General features: G+C 43.0%; 1 protein-coding gene across 4 annotated transcripts in view; it reads right to left on the reverse strand.

Moving 5' to 3' along the window:
- Nucleotides 1-6,145: 6,145 nt before the first annotated feature.
- LOC137351972 (uncharacterized) overlaps nucleotides 6,146-18,660 on the reverse strand; it is a 28,802-nt gene continuing 16,287 nt past the window's right edge. Inside the window, exons 1-5 of one of the 4 annotated variants that reach the window (XM_068016909.1) lie at nucleotides 16,938-16,997; nucleotides 13,003-13,105; nucleotides 11,820-11,945; nucleotides 10,998-11,153; nucleotides 6,146-7,395 (exon numbers count right to left, since the gene is read on the reverse strand). In XM_068016909.1, coding sequence (XP_067873010.1) covers nucleotides 6,626-7,395; nucleotides 10,998-11,153; nucleotides 11,820-11,945; nucleotides 13,003-13,105; nucleotides 16,938-16,946 — 1,164 coding nt within the window. In that variant the 5' untranslated portion in view covers nucleotides 16,947-16,997 and the 3' untranslated portion in view covers nucleotides 6,146-6,625. Of the gene's footprint in view, nucleotides 7,396-10,997; nucleotides 11,154-11,819; nucleotides 11,946-13,002; nucleotides 13,106-16,325; nucleotides 16,718-16,937; nucleotides 16,998-18,660 lie in introns of those variants that run through there. The other 3 variants (XM_068016911.1, XM_068016910.1, XM_068016908.1) reach the window with 3 other exon arrangements.

Genomic DNA, 18,660 nt, shown 5'->3' on the forward strand with positions numbered 1-18,660 from the left:
CGGAGCACCCAGCAAAAACCCACACAGTCACAGGGAGAACTTGCAAACTCCGCACAGACAGTACCCAGAATTGAACCCGGATCGCTGGAGCTGTGAGGCTGCAGTGCTAACGACTGCGCCACTGTGCTGCAGCTTTTCTTTGTCTGCTCTTTTTCTGTGGGTGGCACAGTGGTTAGCACCGCAGCCTCACAGCTCCAGCGACCCAGGTTCAATTCTGGGTACTGCCTGTGTGGAGTTTGCAAGTTCTCCCTGTGTCTGCATGGGTTTTCTCCGGGTGCTCTGGTTTCCTCCCACAAGCCAAAAGACTTGCAGGTTGGTAGGTAAATTGGCCATTATAAATTGCCACTAGTATAGGTAGGTGGTAGGGAAATATAGGGACAGGTGGGGATGTGGTAGGAATATGGGATTAGTGTAGGATTAGTATAAATGGGTGGTTGATGGTTGGCACAGACTCGGTGGGCCGAAGGGCCTGTTTCCGTGCTGTATCTCTAAACTAAGCTAAACTTACCGAAGCCTGTCATAATCGTATACACTTCTATTAAATCTCTCCTCAATCTCTTTTGTTCTAAGGAGAACAAACCCAGCTTTTCCAATCTAACCTTGTAACTATAACTCCCCCATCCCTGGAACCATTCTGGTAAATCTTCTCTGCACCCTCTCAAGGATCCTCACAACCTTCCTGAAGTGTGGTGCCCAGTACTGGAAACAATACTCCAGTTGTGGCCTAACCAGAGCTTTATAGAGGTTCAGCATAACATTCCTGCTTTTGTACTCAATGCGTCTATGAAGCCCAGAACCCCATATGCTTTACTAACCACTCTCTCAATATGTTCTACCACCTTCAAAGATCTATGCACATGCACTCCCAGGTCTCTCTGTTCCTGCACACTCTTTAGAACTGTGCCATTAGGTGTATATTGCCTCCCTTTGCCTTCTGCCTCACATTTATCAGTATTAAATTCCATCTGCCCATTCTGCTAGCCTATCTATGTCCTGTTGCAGGCGGTTCATATCATCCTCAATGTTTCTGCACCACCAAGTTTGGCATCGTCAGCAAATTTTGAGATTCTACTCTATTCCAAGATCCAAGTCATTTATATATAAATATGTATCAAAAAGCAGTGGTTCCTTGGGGAATATCACTTTCCACCATCCTCCAGTCTAATATGGATAGTATGCATAGAAGATTGGCTAGGTAACAGGAAACAGAGAGTAGGCATAAATGGGTAATTTTCTGGTTGGCAAGATGTTACGAGTGGTGTGCCACAGGGATCTGTGCTGGGGCCTCAACTTCTGACAATTTATATAAAGGACTTAGATGAAGAGACCGAAGGTATGGTTGCTAAATTTGCTGAGAACACAAAGATAGGTAGGAAAGTAACTTGTGAAGAGGACATAAGGGGGCTACAAAGGGATATAGTTAGGTTATGTGAGTGGGAAAAGACCTGGCAAATGGAGTATAATGTGGGAAATTGTACACTTTAGCAGGAAGAATAAAAAAGAAGCATATTATCTAAATGGTGAGAGATTGCAGAGCTCTGAGATGCAGAGGGATCTGGGTGTCCTAGTGCATGAATCGCAAAAGGTTAGTGTACAGGTACAGCACATAATTAGGAAAGCTAATGGAATGTTATCGTTTATTGCAAGGGAAATTGAATGCAGAAGTCGGGAGGTTATGCTTCAGCTATACAGGGCATTAGTGAGACGACATTTGACCAAGTATGGTATCAAGGAGCCCTAGCAAAACTGAGGTTAATGGGAATCGGGGGGAAAACTTTCCACTGGCTGGAGTCATACCTAGCACAAAGGAAGATGGTTGTGATTGTTGGTCAATCATCTGAGCTCCAAGACGTCACTGCAGGAGTTCCTCAGGGTAGTGTCCTAGGCCCATCTTCAGCTGCTTCATCAATGACCTTTCTTCAATCATAAGATCAGAAGTGGGGATGTTCGCTGATGATTGCACAATGTTCAGCACCATTCGTGACTCATCAGATACTGAAGCAGTCCGTGTAGAAATGCAGCAAGACCTGGACAATATCCAGGCTTGGGCTGATAAGTGGCAAGTAACATTCACACCACACAAGTGCCAGGCAATGACCATCTCCAACAAAAGAGAATCTAACCATCTCCCCTTGACATTCAATGGCATTACCATCGCTGAATCTCCCACTATCAACATCCTAGGGGCTACCATTGACCAGAAACTGAACTGGAGTAGCCATATAAATACCGTGGCTACAAGAGCAGGTCAGAGGCTAGGAATCCTGCGACGAGTAACTCATCTCCTGACTCCCCAAAGCCTGTCCACCATCTACAAGGCACAAGTCAGGAGTGTGCTCTCCACTTACACAAAAACAAGAAATGCTGGAATCACTCAGCAGGTCTGGCAGCATCTGTGGAAAGAGAAGCAGAGTTAACGTTTCGGGTCAGTGACCCTTCTTCGGTTCCGAAGAAGGGTCACTGACCTGAAACGTTAACTCTGCTTCTCTTTCCACAGATGCTGCCAGACCTGCTGAGTGATTCCAGCATTTCTTGTTTTTGTTTCAGATTTCCAGCATCCGCAGTATTTTGCTTTTATTTTAGTGTGCTCTCCACTTGCCTAGATGGGTGCAGCTCCAACAACACTCAAGAAGCTCGACACCATCCAGGACAAAGCAGCCCGCTTGATTGGCACCCCATCTACAAACATTCACTCCCTCCACCACCGATACACAGTGGCAGCTGTGTGTACTATCTACAAGATGCACTGCAGCAAGGCACCTTAGACAGCACCTTCCAAACCCGCGACCTCTACCAACTAGAAGGACAAGGGCAGCAAATGCATGGGAACACCAACACCTGCAAGTTCCCATCCAAGTCACACACCATCCTGACTTGGAACTGTATCGCTGTTCCTTCACTGTCGCTGGGTCAAAATCCTGGAACTCACTTCCTAACAGCGCTGTGGGTGTACCTACCCCACATGGACTGCAGTGGTTCAAGAAGGCAGCTCACCATCACCTTCTCAAGGGCAATTAGGGATGGGCAATAAATGCTGGCCTGGCTAGCGACGCCGACATCCCATGAATGAATAACAAAAATCATCTGGAGTATTGTGTACAGTACTGGTCTCCTTATTTAAGGAAGGATGTAAATGTGTTGGAGGCAGTACAGAGAAGGTTTACTAGACTAATACTGGGAATGGGCAGGCTGTTTTACAAGGAAAGATTGGACAGGCCAGGCTTGCATCCGCTGGAATTTAGAACAGTTAAGAGGCAACTTGATTGAAACATATAAGATCCTGAGGGGTCTTGACAGGGTGGATGTGGAAAGGATGTTTCCCCTTGTGAGAGGATCTAGAACTAGGGGTCACTTTAAAAATAAAGGGTCGCCCATTTAAGGCAGAGATGATGAGAATTTCTTTCCGAGGGTCGTGAGTCTTTGGAATTCTCTTCCTCAAAAGGCAGTGGAAGCAGAGTCTTTGAATATTTTTAAGGCAGAGGTAGATAGTATCTTGATAAGCCAGGGGGTGGAAGGTTATCAGGGGTGGGTGGACATGTGGAGTAATCAGTTCAGCCATGAACTTATTGAATGGCGGAGCAGGCTCGAAGGACTGAGTGGCCTACTCCTAATTCGTATGTTCGTATGAAAAGCAAACATTTTCTACAACTCTGATGAAGGTTCACCGACCTGAAACATTAACTCTTGCTTCTCTCTCCACAGATGCTGCCAGTCCTGCTGAGTATTTCCAGCATTTCTTGTTTATATTTCAGGTTTCCAGCATCTGCAGTATTTTGCTTTTAATTTACTACAACTTGCTGCTTTCTGTCCACATGACAATTTTCTATCCAATTGGTCACTGACCTTCCTATTCCGTGAACTTCAATTTTCTTAATAAGCCTTTTATGTGGTACCTTATCAAATGCTTTCTTAAAATCCATATAAACTAAATGCTATGTATTAACTAAAGCGCAATAGGTGTTTGTAATAAAAAAGTAACATTTGGAAGGATAATGATGCCAGTGGATATGATGCATCTAGGAACATAGGAATAAGAGGGGGACATTTAGCCCCTCGAATCTGTTCATAGAATGGTTACAGCACACAAAAAGGCCATTCGGCCCATCGTGCATGTGCCATCTCTCTTTGTCACACTTTCGTCCCATTATTTTCTGTTACTGTTAATTTTGGTGAGTTCCCACCCGGATTCAATATTACTTTCCTTGGGATGTCCAGCATCCTATCATCTTCCTCTACTGTAATACTGACACAAAGTAATTATGCAACATGTCCACCATTTCCTTACTTTCATTGATAATATCACCATTTTCAGTTTTCGAGGGGCCCACATTACACCTGACCACCCTCTTTTGCTTAATTTAATTGTAAAAAGGTATTGTGTTGATTTTGAAATCCTTTGCATGTCTCTTTTCATACTTCATTTTGTAGCTCTTTCTGTTCTGTGCATCTCTCCCAGTTGCCAGGATCTGCCAGTTTTTGTTTTTTTTAGTTTTAGGTTGACCCTTACCTCTTTAGTTGTCCATGGCATTTTTTTGGGCAAGTAGTGTTCTTGCCCCTTAGGAGTATAAACTAGTTCTGCATCACGATAATGATTGTTATTAGATAAATGTTCATTCACCATTAGGCTATTAATTAGAAAATCTAATATGGCCTGCCTCGTTATTGGTTCTAGGATATATTGCTACAGAACACTATCCTGAACACACTCAAGAAATTCACTATCTTTCAGACATGAGCTTGTCTGCTTATTCCAATCTATATGAAAGTTCAAATCCCCCATTAAAACTACTCTGTCTTTGCTACATGCTTATCTAATCTCTGCATTTATACATTCCACCACAGGGGCCTATGCACAACTCCGCCTACAGTCTTATATCCTTTTCTATCTCTTAATTCTACCCATAAAGTTTCTACTGCCTGCTTACGTCTCGTTATATCCTCTCATCATTGAAGAGATTTCATCCTTAATCACTAAAAATCCTCCCACTACCATTTTCCCTTTCTTACCTGTAGATCTTTTATCCGATATATTTAGTTCCCTGACCTGACTGTCTTGCAGCCAATGGCTAACATGCCATTGCTCTCCCAAGTTGAATTTGTGCCTGTTGTTCATTCAGTTGGTTCCTTATAATTTGTGTGTTCGTATAAACAATGCTTATTTGGGCCACACATTCTAACCTGTCCATCTGCTCTAATGTTTTACTTATTTCTTATTTCTCTACCCATGTTTAATTACTCATGTTCAAGATGTTTAAGGGAAGAATAGATAAGCATTTGAGGAAGAAGGGAATAGCAGGTTATGGTGATGCAGTTAGATGAAGAATTCTTAAGAGCCCTCTGAATTGGCCTAGCAAGCTACCCAGTTGTATTTCCAACAAAACAACATTGTGCATTTACATTCTAAATATAACAGTGTTGTGGGAACACATACACCACACAGATTGCAGTGATTGAAGAAGGCGACCCAGCACCACATTCTCAGGGCAACTTCAGATGGGCAATAAATGCCAACTTTGTGCATGAATTTTTTAAAAGGTTACCTCGTCTTATTAGGCCCTTACTCTAAGGATATTCTTTGTCATGCCTAGCTCCCTAATGCAATCTAAGGTTCCCCTCAGTGTTCATTTGTATGAGCCTATTTGTTGCAGCAACAAATCTTTGACCTCTTACTCCTCTTTCCAACCACTTTCTGGTTCTGATTGCTCCTATTCACCTTCTTCAGCCATACCCCTTTCTCCAGAAACATAACCCCCTTGATTTCTTTCCCCAGTTAGCACTATTGCCCACCAAGGGAAGAGGAGAGAAAGGGGTGGCACAGCAATTCATGAAATACTTGGATCTCGTACCAGGAGCAAACAATACCCCAGTGCCTTTAAGGGAAACAAATGGAAGGGAAAAGTGACAGGACTCAACAAATGTAAGGTGATTAATTCCCTCCTGGCATCTTTTGCTGATTATCTCCACGTGGAGCATACAGAGGGTACTTGGGTGAAAAACCACAATTACAATAAAAATATAATAGCAGGTAAGCTTATGCTAAATATTTAGCTCTTGCATTCAATGTGACCCTTTCCCCAGCTTGGAATGAAGTGCACCAGACATCTAATGAAATAAAGCAGTTTATTAATATGACCATATGCTGTCAGGTAACATACATTTCTCACAAGTTTTTTTGTTGCATAATCCTGAACATGATTTATTATAACAATGCATATTCTTAGGCCAGGCCATTTAAGCAACTCTTTGAAGACACACACTCCTTACAGAATTCCTTCGAACAGTGTGATAGATTTATTGACATTCATACAATATTAAATTAAACAGCATTTATTTTTCTTGCAACAGCTAAAAGTAAATGCTGTCAAAAGAAAGTCTTGGAGCTTAGCCTTATTGAAAAGAATTGAGAACAATGTAAAAGCCAAGGTGAAACGTGTATATGTTACAGGAATAAACTTAAAGAGGAAAGTGCCATCCAGAAAAAGAAAATCTATTTAGTCTTAATTTGTTGATTTTTTTGGGCTATGTATCCCTAATGGATGCCAAGCAACTCAGTACTCCTTTGTGTGGAGCTGAGAACCAGAGCTGGAAAATTATCCAAGGCATATCTCATGGGCCTTATTGTAACTTAAGGTTGCTTTGCTGTTACCTGCAGTTGCACCACCTCTGTTTTATTGGGCAGCTTACAAGTAATATCCCTCAGCTGAATGAAGGAAATTGACTGGTTTGAGGCGAGTTTTGTCAGTACATTGACCAGTGCACCAACCTGCTTTGTCATTTGAGTCATGTTAGATTGTGAATTTGTCTGTAGATGTTTTAGAGTATTATCAATCTGAGTGAGACCATTCTTGATACCTTTGATGTCAGCCATCCCAGCCTTTAAAGCTTCTTGAATGCCAGTCATTCCAGTCTTCAGTGCACTCTGAATGTCTGCCATGCCAGTTTTCATAGCATCTTGCAGACCTGTCATTCCAGACTGAATAGTATTTCGAATATTTGCTAGCACAGTTTGCAGAACACTCTGCATGCCTGCCAAGCTGGTCTTCATAGTATTTTGTAATTCTATAATGGCTGCGTTCCCTGCCTCCTGCAACTTTAAAAATTCTTTAGGAAATGCCTGATCAGTTGTTTGCATCTGTGTCATTAGTGTTTTTGCTATTGTTACAGGGTCCTGTCCACGCCCCAATTTAGGTTTCCCTGTAGTTGTTTCCGGAGATGAGCCCCCCTTCCTGAATGTAGTTGGTATTTCTGATTTAGAAACAGATTTCCTCCTTGAGGTTTTGTTCCCGAGCAGTGATGGATTCATTGTGTCACCCTGACCCATAAATTTATTGATGGTATCGCTGTGGGTGATTCCAGACTGTGTTGTTGGTCTTGCTTCATGATGCCTAGGATCACCTATATGAATTTTAGAAAAACAACTGTGACCAGAAGTAAAATAATAGTGCTTTTAGTATCAGCATTAGTGGTACAAGCATTAATGAAAGTTCTGGAATTATCAGAGCAATGTGAAGACAACATTGTAAATTCCTTTTAGAGCCAGCTGTGGCTCAGTTGGTAGCGCTCTTATCTCTGAGTCAGAAGGTTGTGGGTTCAAGTCCCACTCCAGGACTTGAGCACAAAAATCAAGGCTGACATTCCAGTGCAGTATTGAGGGAGTGCTACACTGTCAGAGGTGCTATTTTTTGGATGAGACATTAAACCAAGGCCTCAGCTGCTCTCTCAGATATAAAAGATCCCATTACACTATTTCAATAAAGAGCAAGGGAGTTATCCCGGTGTCCTGGCCAATATTTATCCCTCAACCAATATCACGTAATACAGATTATTTGGTCATTAGCACATTGCTGTTTATGGGAGCTTGCTGTGTGCAAATTGCTTGTCATGTTTCCTACATTGCAACAATGACTACGTTTCAGAAGTGTTTCATTGGCTCTAGAGTGCTTTGGGATACCCGGCGGTCATGAAAGTTGCTATATAAATGCAAGGCCTTCTTTCTTTTACTGAGTGAATATTGACATCACTATGTCAGCCAATAATAAAGCAAAGGTTATGACTAGAATATTGGAATGCAGAGTAAAATTTCAAAATTTGCCGGTGATACCAAACTTGGAGGTGTGGCAGACAGTGAGGATAATACCAATCAACTGCAACAGGACATGAATATGCTAGCAGAATGGGAAGACAAGTGGCAGGCAGAATTTAATACAGAGAAATATGAGGTGATGCATTTTGGCAAAAGGAATAAGGAGAGGCAATATAGACTAAATGGTACAGTTCTAGAAGTGTACAGGGACAGAGGAACCTGGGGGTTCATGTGCATAGATCTTTAAAGGTGGCAGGACATATTGAGAGAGCTGTTAATAAAGCATATGGAATCTTGGGCTTCATAAATAAAGGTATTAAGTACAAAAGCAGGGAGGTTATGCTTAACCTTGATAAAGCTCTGGTTAGGCCACAAGAAGAGTATTGCATCCAGTTGTCGTCCACACTTTAGGAAGGGGGTGACTTTCCTTGAGAGGGTGCAGAGGAGATTTACCAGAATAGTTCCAGGGATGAGGGATTTTAGCCACAAGGTTAGGTTGGAGAAGCTGGGGTTGTTCTCCTTGGAGCAAAATTATTGGGTGGAGATTTGAGAGAGGTGTACAAGATTCTGACAGGTTTGGTAGACAAAGAAAAGCTGTTTCCAATAGCTGATGGTACAAGATTTAAGATTTTGGGCAAGAGATGTTGGGGGTGGGGGGGTGGGGGGGGAAGAACTTTTCTACGCAGCGAGTAGTAATGACCTGGAACTCATTGCCTGTGAGGGTGGTGGAAGCAGAGACAATGAATGATTTCAAAAGGAAATTGGATATTGCTGTTCGTTCAATGTCACGGGGTCAAAAACCTGGAAGTCCCTCCCTAATAGCACTGTGGGTGTACCTACACCACATGGACTTCAGCGGTTCAAGAAGGCGGCTCATGACCACCTTCTCGAGGGCATTGTGTGGCTTGGAGGAGAACTTTCAGGTTGTGGTGTTCCTGTGCATCTGCTATCCTTGTCCGTCCAGGCGGTAGAGCTCCTGGGTTTGGAAGGCGTTTGGCGAGTTGTTGCAGTGCATTTTGTAGATGGTACACGCTGCTGCCACTGTGCATCGGTGGTGGAGGGAGTGAATGTTTAAGGTGGTGAATGGGATGCCAATCAAGCGGGCTGCTTTGTCCTGCATGGCGTTGAGCTTCTTGAGTGTTGTTGGAGCTGCACTCATCCAGGCAAATAGAGAGTATTCTATCACACTCCTGACTTGTGCCTTGTAGATGGTGGACAGGCTTTGGGATGGGCAACAGCAATGCTTACATTGCATGAGTGAATAAAAAAATGTTGGAGGTGGGATGGGACTTGTGGTTGTCATTTACACATAATTAACTGCAGACAAATATTAGATTGTGAATTTTTCTGTTGTTTCAGAGTATTAGAATCATAGCAAGTTTACGGCACACAAAGAGGCCACTAGGCCCATCATGTCTGCGTTAGCTGGAAAAAAAAGAACCACCCAGCCTAATCCCACTTTCCAGCATTTGGTCTGTAGCCCTGCAGGTTAAAGCACTTCAGGTACACATCCAGACACCATGTATTATCAACCTGAGTGAGACCATTCTTGATAACTTTGATATCTACCTTCCCCAAGAGGCCCAATTACTCCATCGGGAGCAGGTACTGTGAAGAGAAGAATTTTGTTTTGGGCCTCCTCTCCATCATCAGAGCAACATGGCTCCACTCTAACATTTTGGCTGACAGTTTGAGGCAGGTGCCACTGGTGTGCCCTGGGCAGCCATCCCAGCCTTTAAAGCTTCTTGAATGCCAGTCATTCTAGTCTGCAATGCACTCTGAATATCTGCCATGCTAGTTTTCATAGCATCTTGCAGACCTGCCATTCCAGACTGAATCGTATTTAGAATATCTGCTAGCCCAGTTTGCATGAAACTCTGCATTCCTGCCAGGCTGGTCTTCATAGTATTTTGTAATTCTGTAATGGCTGTGTTCTCATGCAGCTCTTTTGGGGCCATGCAATAGCAAGAGACAGTAACAAGTGTTTATTGAATCAGTGCTGTACTGTATTGTGGTAGTGAGAAAATGTGAAATTAAATCTCAGTGCATAGCTGAATTGACGGCATCGTGCCTGCTAGGGCACACCAGTGCCACCTGCCTCAAATCACCAGCCAGAATGTTAGAGTGGTGATGGAGAGGAAGCCCAAAACAAAAGTCTTCTCTTCGCATGTCCTGCTCCAAATGGAGTATTTGGGCCTCTTGGGGAAGGTAGTCGAAGTGCTTTGGGATCCTTTATCTTTCCTGAATAAAGGTTTGGGAAATCTTAAAACCCCCCAGCAGCATTTTCACTTGTAGGTTTTTTAGCTGGCATGAATTCTGCTACGGCCTGTGAGGTTGGGGAAGGGTGGAAATTTAGGGGTAGCCCAGGGACTCCCCTCAGACATGCCCCCTTGATGTTAAGGAATGGGGATGGCATCAATCAAAAAATGATAGACCCTTCAGTACCCTTGAAGGCTGAAGTGCACCTGGAGCTCTAGGGAACCTAGATTTTTTGCCTTCAGCAGGCTGAACAAGTCATCTAGGTGATAACTCATTTGCTGGTTTGTAAATACCTTTGTCAATCATTGGATGTGGCATAGCAGCCAGAAACAATGTCCTGTCGGGCCTGCTCCCCTCATGTTACCCGAGGACTGCTGCTGGCAAGATAAGTAGCCTTTTATTCATCTGCCTGAAGACTTGCCTATGGAGGCTGGATAGGCACTGGAAGCTCCTTAATTTATTGAAATAAGGCCCATTTTCAGACCAGCCTCAGACTTCCCAATTGGCACGTGTTCCCTGCACACTTTCGGTTATGGAGCCAAAAACAAGTCATAATTCCAAAATCTGTCACCACACATACATATTCAGTCAATGTATGGCTGGCCTGCAATATTGCATTAACACCCATGAGACAATTATCTACCTAGTGCCATACCTTTGTCGTTGCTACTTCCATTGAAAATATGTGGGAGATGTTTTGTGCACATGTGACATCCATCTTTTGTTCTTGCTAAGCAAATATACCCAGCTTTGCAGACACACACTGCATCCTGAGTTTCAGTGCATTCTTGCAGAGTGTCAAGTCCCAGATCTGAAATTAAGAATAAAAATCAGTAAGGTTCAAATAAATTCTTTGTCTCCCTATATCAACCTCGGTCTTAAGGGTTGTAGGTTGCAATAAAAGCTTCTCTTTTATTCATAGAATTCCATACTGTTAATGCAACTTAGGAAAACATGCAATGTGATTAAAAATCATGATTTGCTTTTGTTACTGTGTTAACAATAAAAACTTATTTTTACATAATCTTAAACAAACATGCTCTTCTCCCTCGTCATTGTTAATTAACCCACCAAATATTATAACTAATTACTGGTGCTGTATCAGATTCAGGCAACTGGATATGAACAACCAGATAATCTAATTTCATACTACTGTAGCCATTTTGGAGGAAGTGACTAAATTTAATAGTAGCGTGGATTTCTGTATATCTCAGACACTTAGTTAAGTGTCTGACACATACCCTTCCAACACTAATACAGTTTATAAAATATCTTTGGACAAAAATCTAATTATTTGATTGTTCAAATTTTCTAAAACCTACACACTAGCAGAAGAATACAATTACTTTTTGAAAGAAATTTGTAGATTAGCCCATTTTGCTCAGTTCAGTGTATTCCTAAAGGCAGTTAGGTAAGCCTTCCTGGAAAATACTTGGATTGTTAAAGCATGATAAAAGGATTGTTATTAAATGTTTACCTGGATCGCAATATTTACACTTCAAGCACTTTTCTAAACCATTTGGGTGATCTGTGAAAGCACCACGAGCACAGGGAATACATGTTGTAGGTGAGGCTGCTGTACAGTGTTTTAAAACACGAGCACCTGCAATTAAAAAAGCATTAAAAGTTAATTTTTAAAAATTCATTCATGGGATGTGGGCGTCGCTGGCCAGGCCAGCATTTATTGCCCATCCCTAATTGCCCTTGAGAAGGCGGTGGTGAGCTGCCTTAATGCAAAAGGTAAAGCTGGAGACATAGAATTGCCAAGTTAGATTATTCTAGTTTCATTGCAGAAAATCAAACAAAACAGGCAAGTACAGTTTACAATTGAAGATGTAATCCAATTCAGAACACCAGGTGCTCAGGAAGAAATAGGTAGCCACATCCACCAGAAGGGTGCAACAAAAGTGAGGTACCATTTTGCTTGCTGAGGTTGGTAAAGATAAAATCAGATGGGGCTCCTCACTAGGTCACTGATGCATTTTTCCTGACAGTAAACCAAAAGTGGCTTTGGTAGTGGTCTGGGAACAGCCTGGAGTTGACGGACTATTATTAAGGGGGAATTGAGAATACCATACCGATACTTACATATTAAGGGAAGATATAATAAAACCATTTTTAGGTGGTTGTGATTTTCAGAAGAAAATTTTGAGACAGCAGGATGGGCAGGCAATAAAAGAATTAAAGGAGAAGTTAAGAAAAAAAAGTCTTGATACAGTGGATGGTTGGAATTCTCTGCCATCAGTTGCTGTTTAAGCAGAATCCATAAATACTTTCAAAAGCAGATTAGTTACTTGAAAAAGAGAACATTAAAGAGCATGGTGACTGAGTAGGACAGTGGTTTAGACTAAGTTCATGGAGAAAAATACCAAGGCAGACTTGATTTGCTAAATGGCCTGTTCTTGTGCTGCAGCCTTTTATGATGCTGTAAACCAGCAGCAGTAAATGATTCTAGACTATTCCTTAACGCTAACAAGCTGTGCAAGACAGCCAGTTTTGCTTAAACATTCTAAATTACACATCTTGAACATCACAAGGTAAAAGCACAATTTAGGATATAATATTTATATTAACAAAACCATAATATTATCACTTCTTAAAACAGCTGAACAGTTACAGAAATTTGTCTGGTAACATTCAAAAAGGTTGTTGTCACTCACCTGCATGGCACATGGGACAGCACAATTCCTGAAAATTATACTCTTCTGAGCTGCAGCTCATCACCAGTCGCAAGTTAAAGATCAAAAAGAGGATGCAACAAATCTAAATGGAAATAAGACTCACTTAATAAATATGCTCTCACTGTCCTATATGAAGCTACTAAATTGACCAGTGGCATTCCTATACACTTCTTTATTCATTCATGTGATGTGAGCATTATTGGCAAGGCCAGCATTTATTGCCCATCCCTAATTGCCCTTGAGAAGGTGGTGGTGAGCTGCCTTCTTAAACTGCTGCAGTCCATGTGGGGTAGGTACATACAAAGTGCTGTTAGGGAGGCAGTTCCAGATTTTGACCCAGCGACAGTGAAGGAACAGCGATATAGTTCCAAGTCAGGACTTGGAGGGGAACTTGCAGGTCATGGTGTTCCCATGTATCTGCTGTCCTTCTAGATGGTAGAGGTCGTGGATTTGGAAGCTGCTGTCGAATGAGTCTTGGCGAGTTGCTGCAGTGCATCTTGTATATGGTACACACTGCTGCCACTGTGCACCGATGGTGGAGGGAGTGAATGTTTAAGGTGGTGGATGGGGTGCCGATCAAGCGGACTGCTTTGTCTTGGATGGTGTTGAGCTTCTTATGTGTTAATGGAGTTGCACTCATCCAGGCAAGTGGACAGCATTCCATCACACTCTTGACTTGTGCCTTATAGATGGTGGACATGCTTTGGGGAGTCAGGAGGTGAGTTAGTCACTGCAGAATTCCCAGCCTCTGACCTGCTCTTGTAGCCACAGTATTTCTATGGCTGGTCCAATTAAGTTTCTGGTCAATGGTAACCCCCAGGATATTGATGGTGGGGACTCAGTAATGGCAATTCAGTTGAATGCCAAGGGCATATGGTTAGTTTCTCCCTTGTTTTAGATGGTCATTGGCTGGCACACAAAGAGGGGAATACTATTTGGGCATTTTGGTAATGAATAGCCACCTATAATAAATATTTACTGCTTAATCATAAGTACAGTACTGTTTACATTTCCACATGATTTTTATGTCCAACAGTAAATTAAGATGAAAATTCAGAAAAAGGTTCCAATAATTCTGTTCATTAATCTAACATTAGAGACATGAGATGCTGAATTTTTTTTTATTCGTTGATGGGATGTGGGCATTGCTGGCTAAGCCAGCATTTATTGTGCATTCGTAATTGCCGTTGAGAAGGTGGTGGTGAGCTGCCTTCTTGAACCGCTGCAGTCCTTGGGGTGTAGATATATCAACAGTGCTGTAAGGAAGGGAGTTCCAGGAGTTTGACCCTGCTACAGTGAAGGAACGGCGATATAGTTCCAAGTCAGGATGGTGTGTGGCTTGGAGGGGGAACTTGCAGGTGGTGGTGTTCCCATGCATCTGCTGCCTTTGTCCTTCTAGGTCGTGGGTTTGGAAGATGCTGTCTAAGGAACCTTGGTGAGTTGCTGCAGTGCATCTTGTATATGGTACACAGTGTTGCCACTGTGCATTGGTGGTGGAAGGAGTGAATGTTGACGGTGGTGAATGGGGTGCCAGTCAAGCGGACTGCATTGTCCTGGATGATGTCGAGCTTCTTGAGTGTTGTTGGAGCTGCATCCATCCAGGCAAGTGGAGAGTATTCTATCACACTCCTGACTTGTGCCTTGTAGATAGTGGACAGGCATTGGGGAGACAGGAGGTGCGTTACTTGCTGCAGAATTCCCAACCTCTGACCTGCTCTTGTAGCCACAGCATTTATGTGGCTGGTCCAGTTCAGTTTCTGGTCAATGGTGACCCCCAGGATGTTGATGGTAGGTAATTCAGTGATGGTAATACCAATTAATATCAAGGGGAAATGGTTAGATTCTCTCTTGTTTGAGATGGTCATTGCCTGGCACTTGTGTGGCACGAATGGTACTTGCCACTTATCGACCCAAGTCTGGATGTTGGTCTGATGGGGCCAGGCATACAAGCAGGTGGGCACAGAATTTCGCATTGCTGGCTCGGTTGCTAGTTTCCCGGCACCATCCCTCCCTGGGCCATTTTCTCAGAGGCAGGATTGAGGTGGGGTGGGGGGTTGGTGGCACCAGGACTACCCACCCACAAGGGTGGGTAGCCAATTCAGAATGTTAAAGGCCAATTGTCTGAGGCCAACTGGAATTTTCCACTCGGCCTGCAGGTCCCCAGAGGCATTGGGAAAAAGTGCAGCTGCCTAGAGCCAGCCTCCAGGCAGCAAACTGGGGGCCAGCAGTCCAGACAGGCTGAGAGGCCTTCCCCACCTGCCTGGCCACAGTCCGCCCTGTGGAGGAGTCCCCTCTCCACAAGGCAGCCCAGCTGCTCAGGACGCTTTCTATTTCAAAGTTAAATAAGTTGGAAAGAGAGTGCCTCCATCTTGGGCGGCCCTCACCTTCACTTACCTGCCATGACCTCCCGACGCTTTTTCAGTGCTACTAATTGCCCATTTTGGCGAAAGTCCCAGGTCAGTGACTGTTCCCAACACAGTGCAGGCTTCTGACCCCCATTTGAACCTGACAGCAGGGTCCTGAAGCCCGCAGGAAAATCCTGCCCAAGGTCTTTGATCCCTGTAAGTCGCTACACTTTAATTTATTACAGTTGTAAAAATGGGCTGGTTTATAAATAGGATAAGGAAGCCATGCATTGTATAACTGGAGAAGGATCTTATTGTATTCAAGGTGCAAATATGATTGCAAAGTTTCATCTGGCAGCTACGGGAGTGAACTCTCTTTGTCGGCTGGCTAGTAAAATTTGTTTGTTCCCCTGATTCATTTATTTTTATTCCAAGGATTTTGTTGATTTCCACTATATTTCCATCAACAAAATAGCAATTGGTCACAACCTGTATGCTGCTGTCTGAAGCCTACTCCTTGAAAGAAAGAAAGACTTCCATTTATATAGCATGTTTCACGAACTCAGGATATCCCATCGTGCTTTACAACCTTTGAAGTATATTTGAAGTGTAGTCACTCTTGTAGGAAACGTGGCAACCAATTTGTGGACAACAAGCTCCCGCAAACAGAAATGAGATAACAGCCACGTAGTCTGTTTTGCTCTTTGAATAGTGCAATGGATTTTTTCTGTCCATTTGAGAAGACAAACAGGGCCTCGATTTAAGGTCTCATCTGATAGATGGCATCTCTGACACCCCAGCATAAAGGCCTGCTCGGGTCAGGAAAAAAAAACCCGACCCGAACCCGACAGAACCACATCGGACCCGAGCTCGACCCGGCCGGAGTCCCTCCATTTTTTTCCCGCGCCCGACCCAACCCGAGCCCAACCCAACCGCCGGAATGTTCACTTTACCTACCTTGCAATTCTGAATCTGCAGGAAGCTGCAGCACGAGCACGATGACGTCGTAGAGACGCTCACTGCGCAGACTCAGAATTTCCCTCCTTGATGTTCCAGACTCTCCAGTTCAGGTAGGCTTTTCAACTTTTGAGACTTACTAAACTCAACTTCCCGGAATAGCAATACTTACTGTGTGTGTCCGGCCCGGCCCGAGCCGAGCCCGAAAGCCGGACCTGGAAGAGCGACCCAACCCGAACCCGACACATCTCTCAGGTCCCACCGGGTTCGGGTTGGGTAGCAGGCCTTTAGTCCAGCACTCCGTCAGCACTGTACTGAAGTAACAGCCTAGATCTGGGGCTTGAACCCACAACCTGCTAACTCAGGCAAGAATGCTACCAACAAGCCACAGTTGATACCTTGCAGTTCGAAAGACCTAAAGAAAAATACTATGTTTATATCACTGTTAATGCTTGCCATTGTATCTGCAAGCTTGCAGATGAGCAGTTGACAGGAAACAGCAGCTGTAACTTTCATTTCTAGTTGCAACATTGTTGTACTGTAAGAGAAAAGTTACAGGCTGGCAAGCAGAAAATCTTTTTGCATCCATTTATGGATGAGCTGAGTGTTCACCTTGCCCATGGCCAAAGAAAAGTAGTATGCCTCATTCCTTACAGAGCTGCCGCTGAATTCAGGTTTGTGATCTTAGATATAATGTAAATATGCTATAACTTAGTGTAAGGTTCCACATCCTCATTCTTGGTGAAGAATGAGTCACTCACTCCTCATATAATATAAGCAAAATACTGCGGATGCTGGAAATCTGAAATAAAAACAAAAAGTGCTGGAAATAGTCAGCAGGTTTGGCAGCATCTGTGGAGAGAGAAACAGAGTTAACGTTTCAGGTCTGTGACCTTTCATCAAAACTGGCAAAGGTTAGAAATGTAATAGGCTTTGAACAAGTGAAAAGGGGGAGGGGGGAAAGAGAACAAAAGGGAAGGTGTGTGATGGGGCAGAGGGCAGGAGAGATTAAATGACAAAGATGTCATAAAGGCAAAGGGAGTGCTAATAGTTGTATTAAAAGACAAAGGATTAGTCCAGAGAGAGTGTTAGTGGCAGAATAATGAACAACTCTGTCCAAAAGTAAGAACGTAAAAAACAGTTTTACGACAGGCTCATAGTTAAAACAAAATAAAATAAAAAGGCAGTCATGCTCTGAAACTGTTGAACTCAATGTTCTTTTTCACCTCCCCCTTTTCACTTGCTGAAAGCCTATTACATTTCTAACCTTTGCCAGTTCTGATGAAAAGTTACAGACCTGAAACCTTAACTCTGTTTCTCTTTCCAAGATGCTGCCAGACCCGCTGAGTATTTCCATTCACATCTCGTGCATTTGAAGATTGAAACCTGATATTGAAAGATACCAAACAGATATTTTCTTTCAACAAGATATTAACCCTTTGTGTACATGCACTCTCTTTTGAAATCAAATGAGTATCTTGATGAGGAAGAAAAATCTCAAAGCTATGCCAGCAGGACAAAATGGCCTCATCGGCTTTTCAGAAAAATTGTTGTGTTTTAATTTTGTTGCTATTAAATATTTTTGCCTAAAAGCTTTATTTTTCTGTTAACACATTTCATTCATTTTTGAACAATAATTTTGATTATCTTAAACATTGTTATGAATCCCACTGCCAAGATGGTAACAGCAAAATTCATTTATCTAAGTTGCATCAAATGAATTACTAAATATTCTGTACCCTCATCCACCGGAACAGTAGTCAGTGAAATGCAGATCAGAATCAAGCCATTGAGAGGAGAATAGTACATTCCAATATAATAAAAGCAAAATACTGCGGATGCTGGAAATCTGAAATAAAAACTAAGCGCGGGAAATACTTGGCGGGTCTAGCAGCATCTGTGGAGAGAGAAACAGAGTTGACGTTTTGAGTTGGATATGACTCATCAGAACCCAATTCAAGTACATTCCTTCACTTTGTAACCAAACAGACCACCACTCAGCTCCAGACCTGATTACAGCCTTGGTCCAAACATGGACCATAGAGTTGATTTCCAGAGGTGACATCAAGGCAACATTCGACTGAGTGTGGCATCAAGAAGCCCTAGCAAAATAGAAGTCAATAGGAATCAGGGGGAAAACTCTCCACTGGTTGGAGTTGTACATAACACAAAGGAAGATGATTGCAGTTTTGGAGGCCAATCTTCTCAGCACCAGTCATTGCATAGGAGTTCCCACCTGATTGGCACCCCATCCACCACCTTCAATATTCACTCCCTCCACCACTAGCGCACAGTCGCAGCAGTGTGTACCATCTACAAGGTGCACTGCAACAAC

The sequence above is a fragment of the Heterodontus francisci genome, chromosome 37 (assembly GCF_036365525.1).
Source record: "Heterodontus francisci isolate sHetFra1 chromosome 37, sHetFra1.hap1, whole genome shotgun sequence".
Classification (NCBI taxonomy): Eukaryota; Metazoa; Chordata; class Chondrichthyes; order Heterodontiformes; family Heterodontidae; genus Heterodontus; species Heterodontus francisci.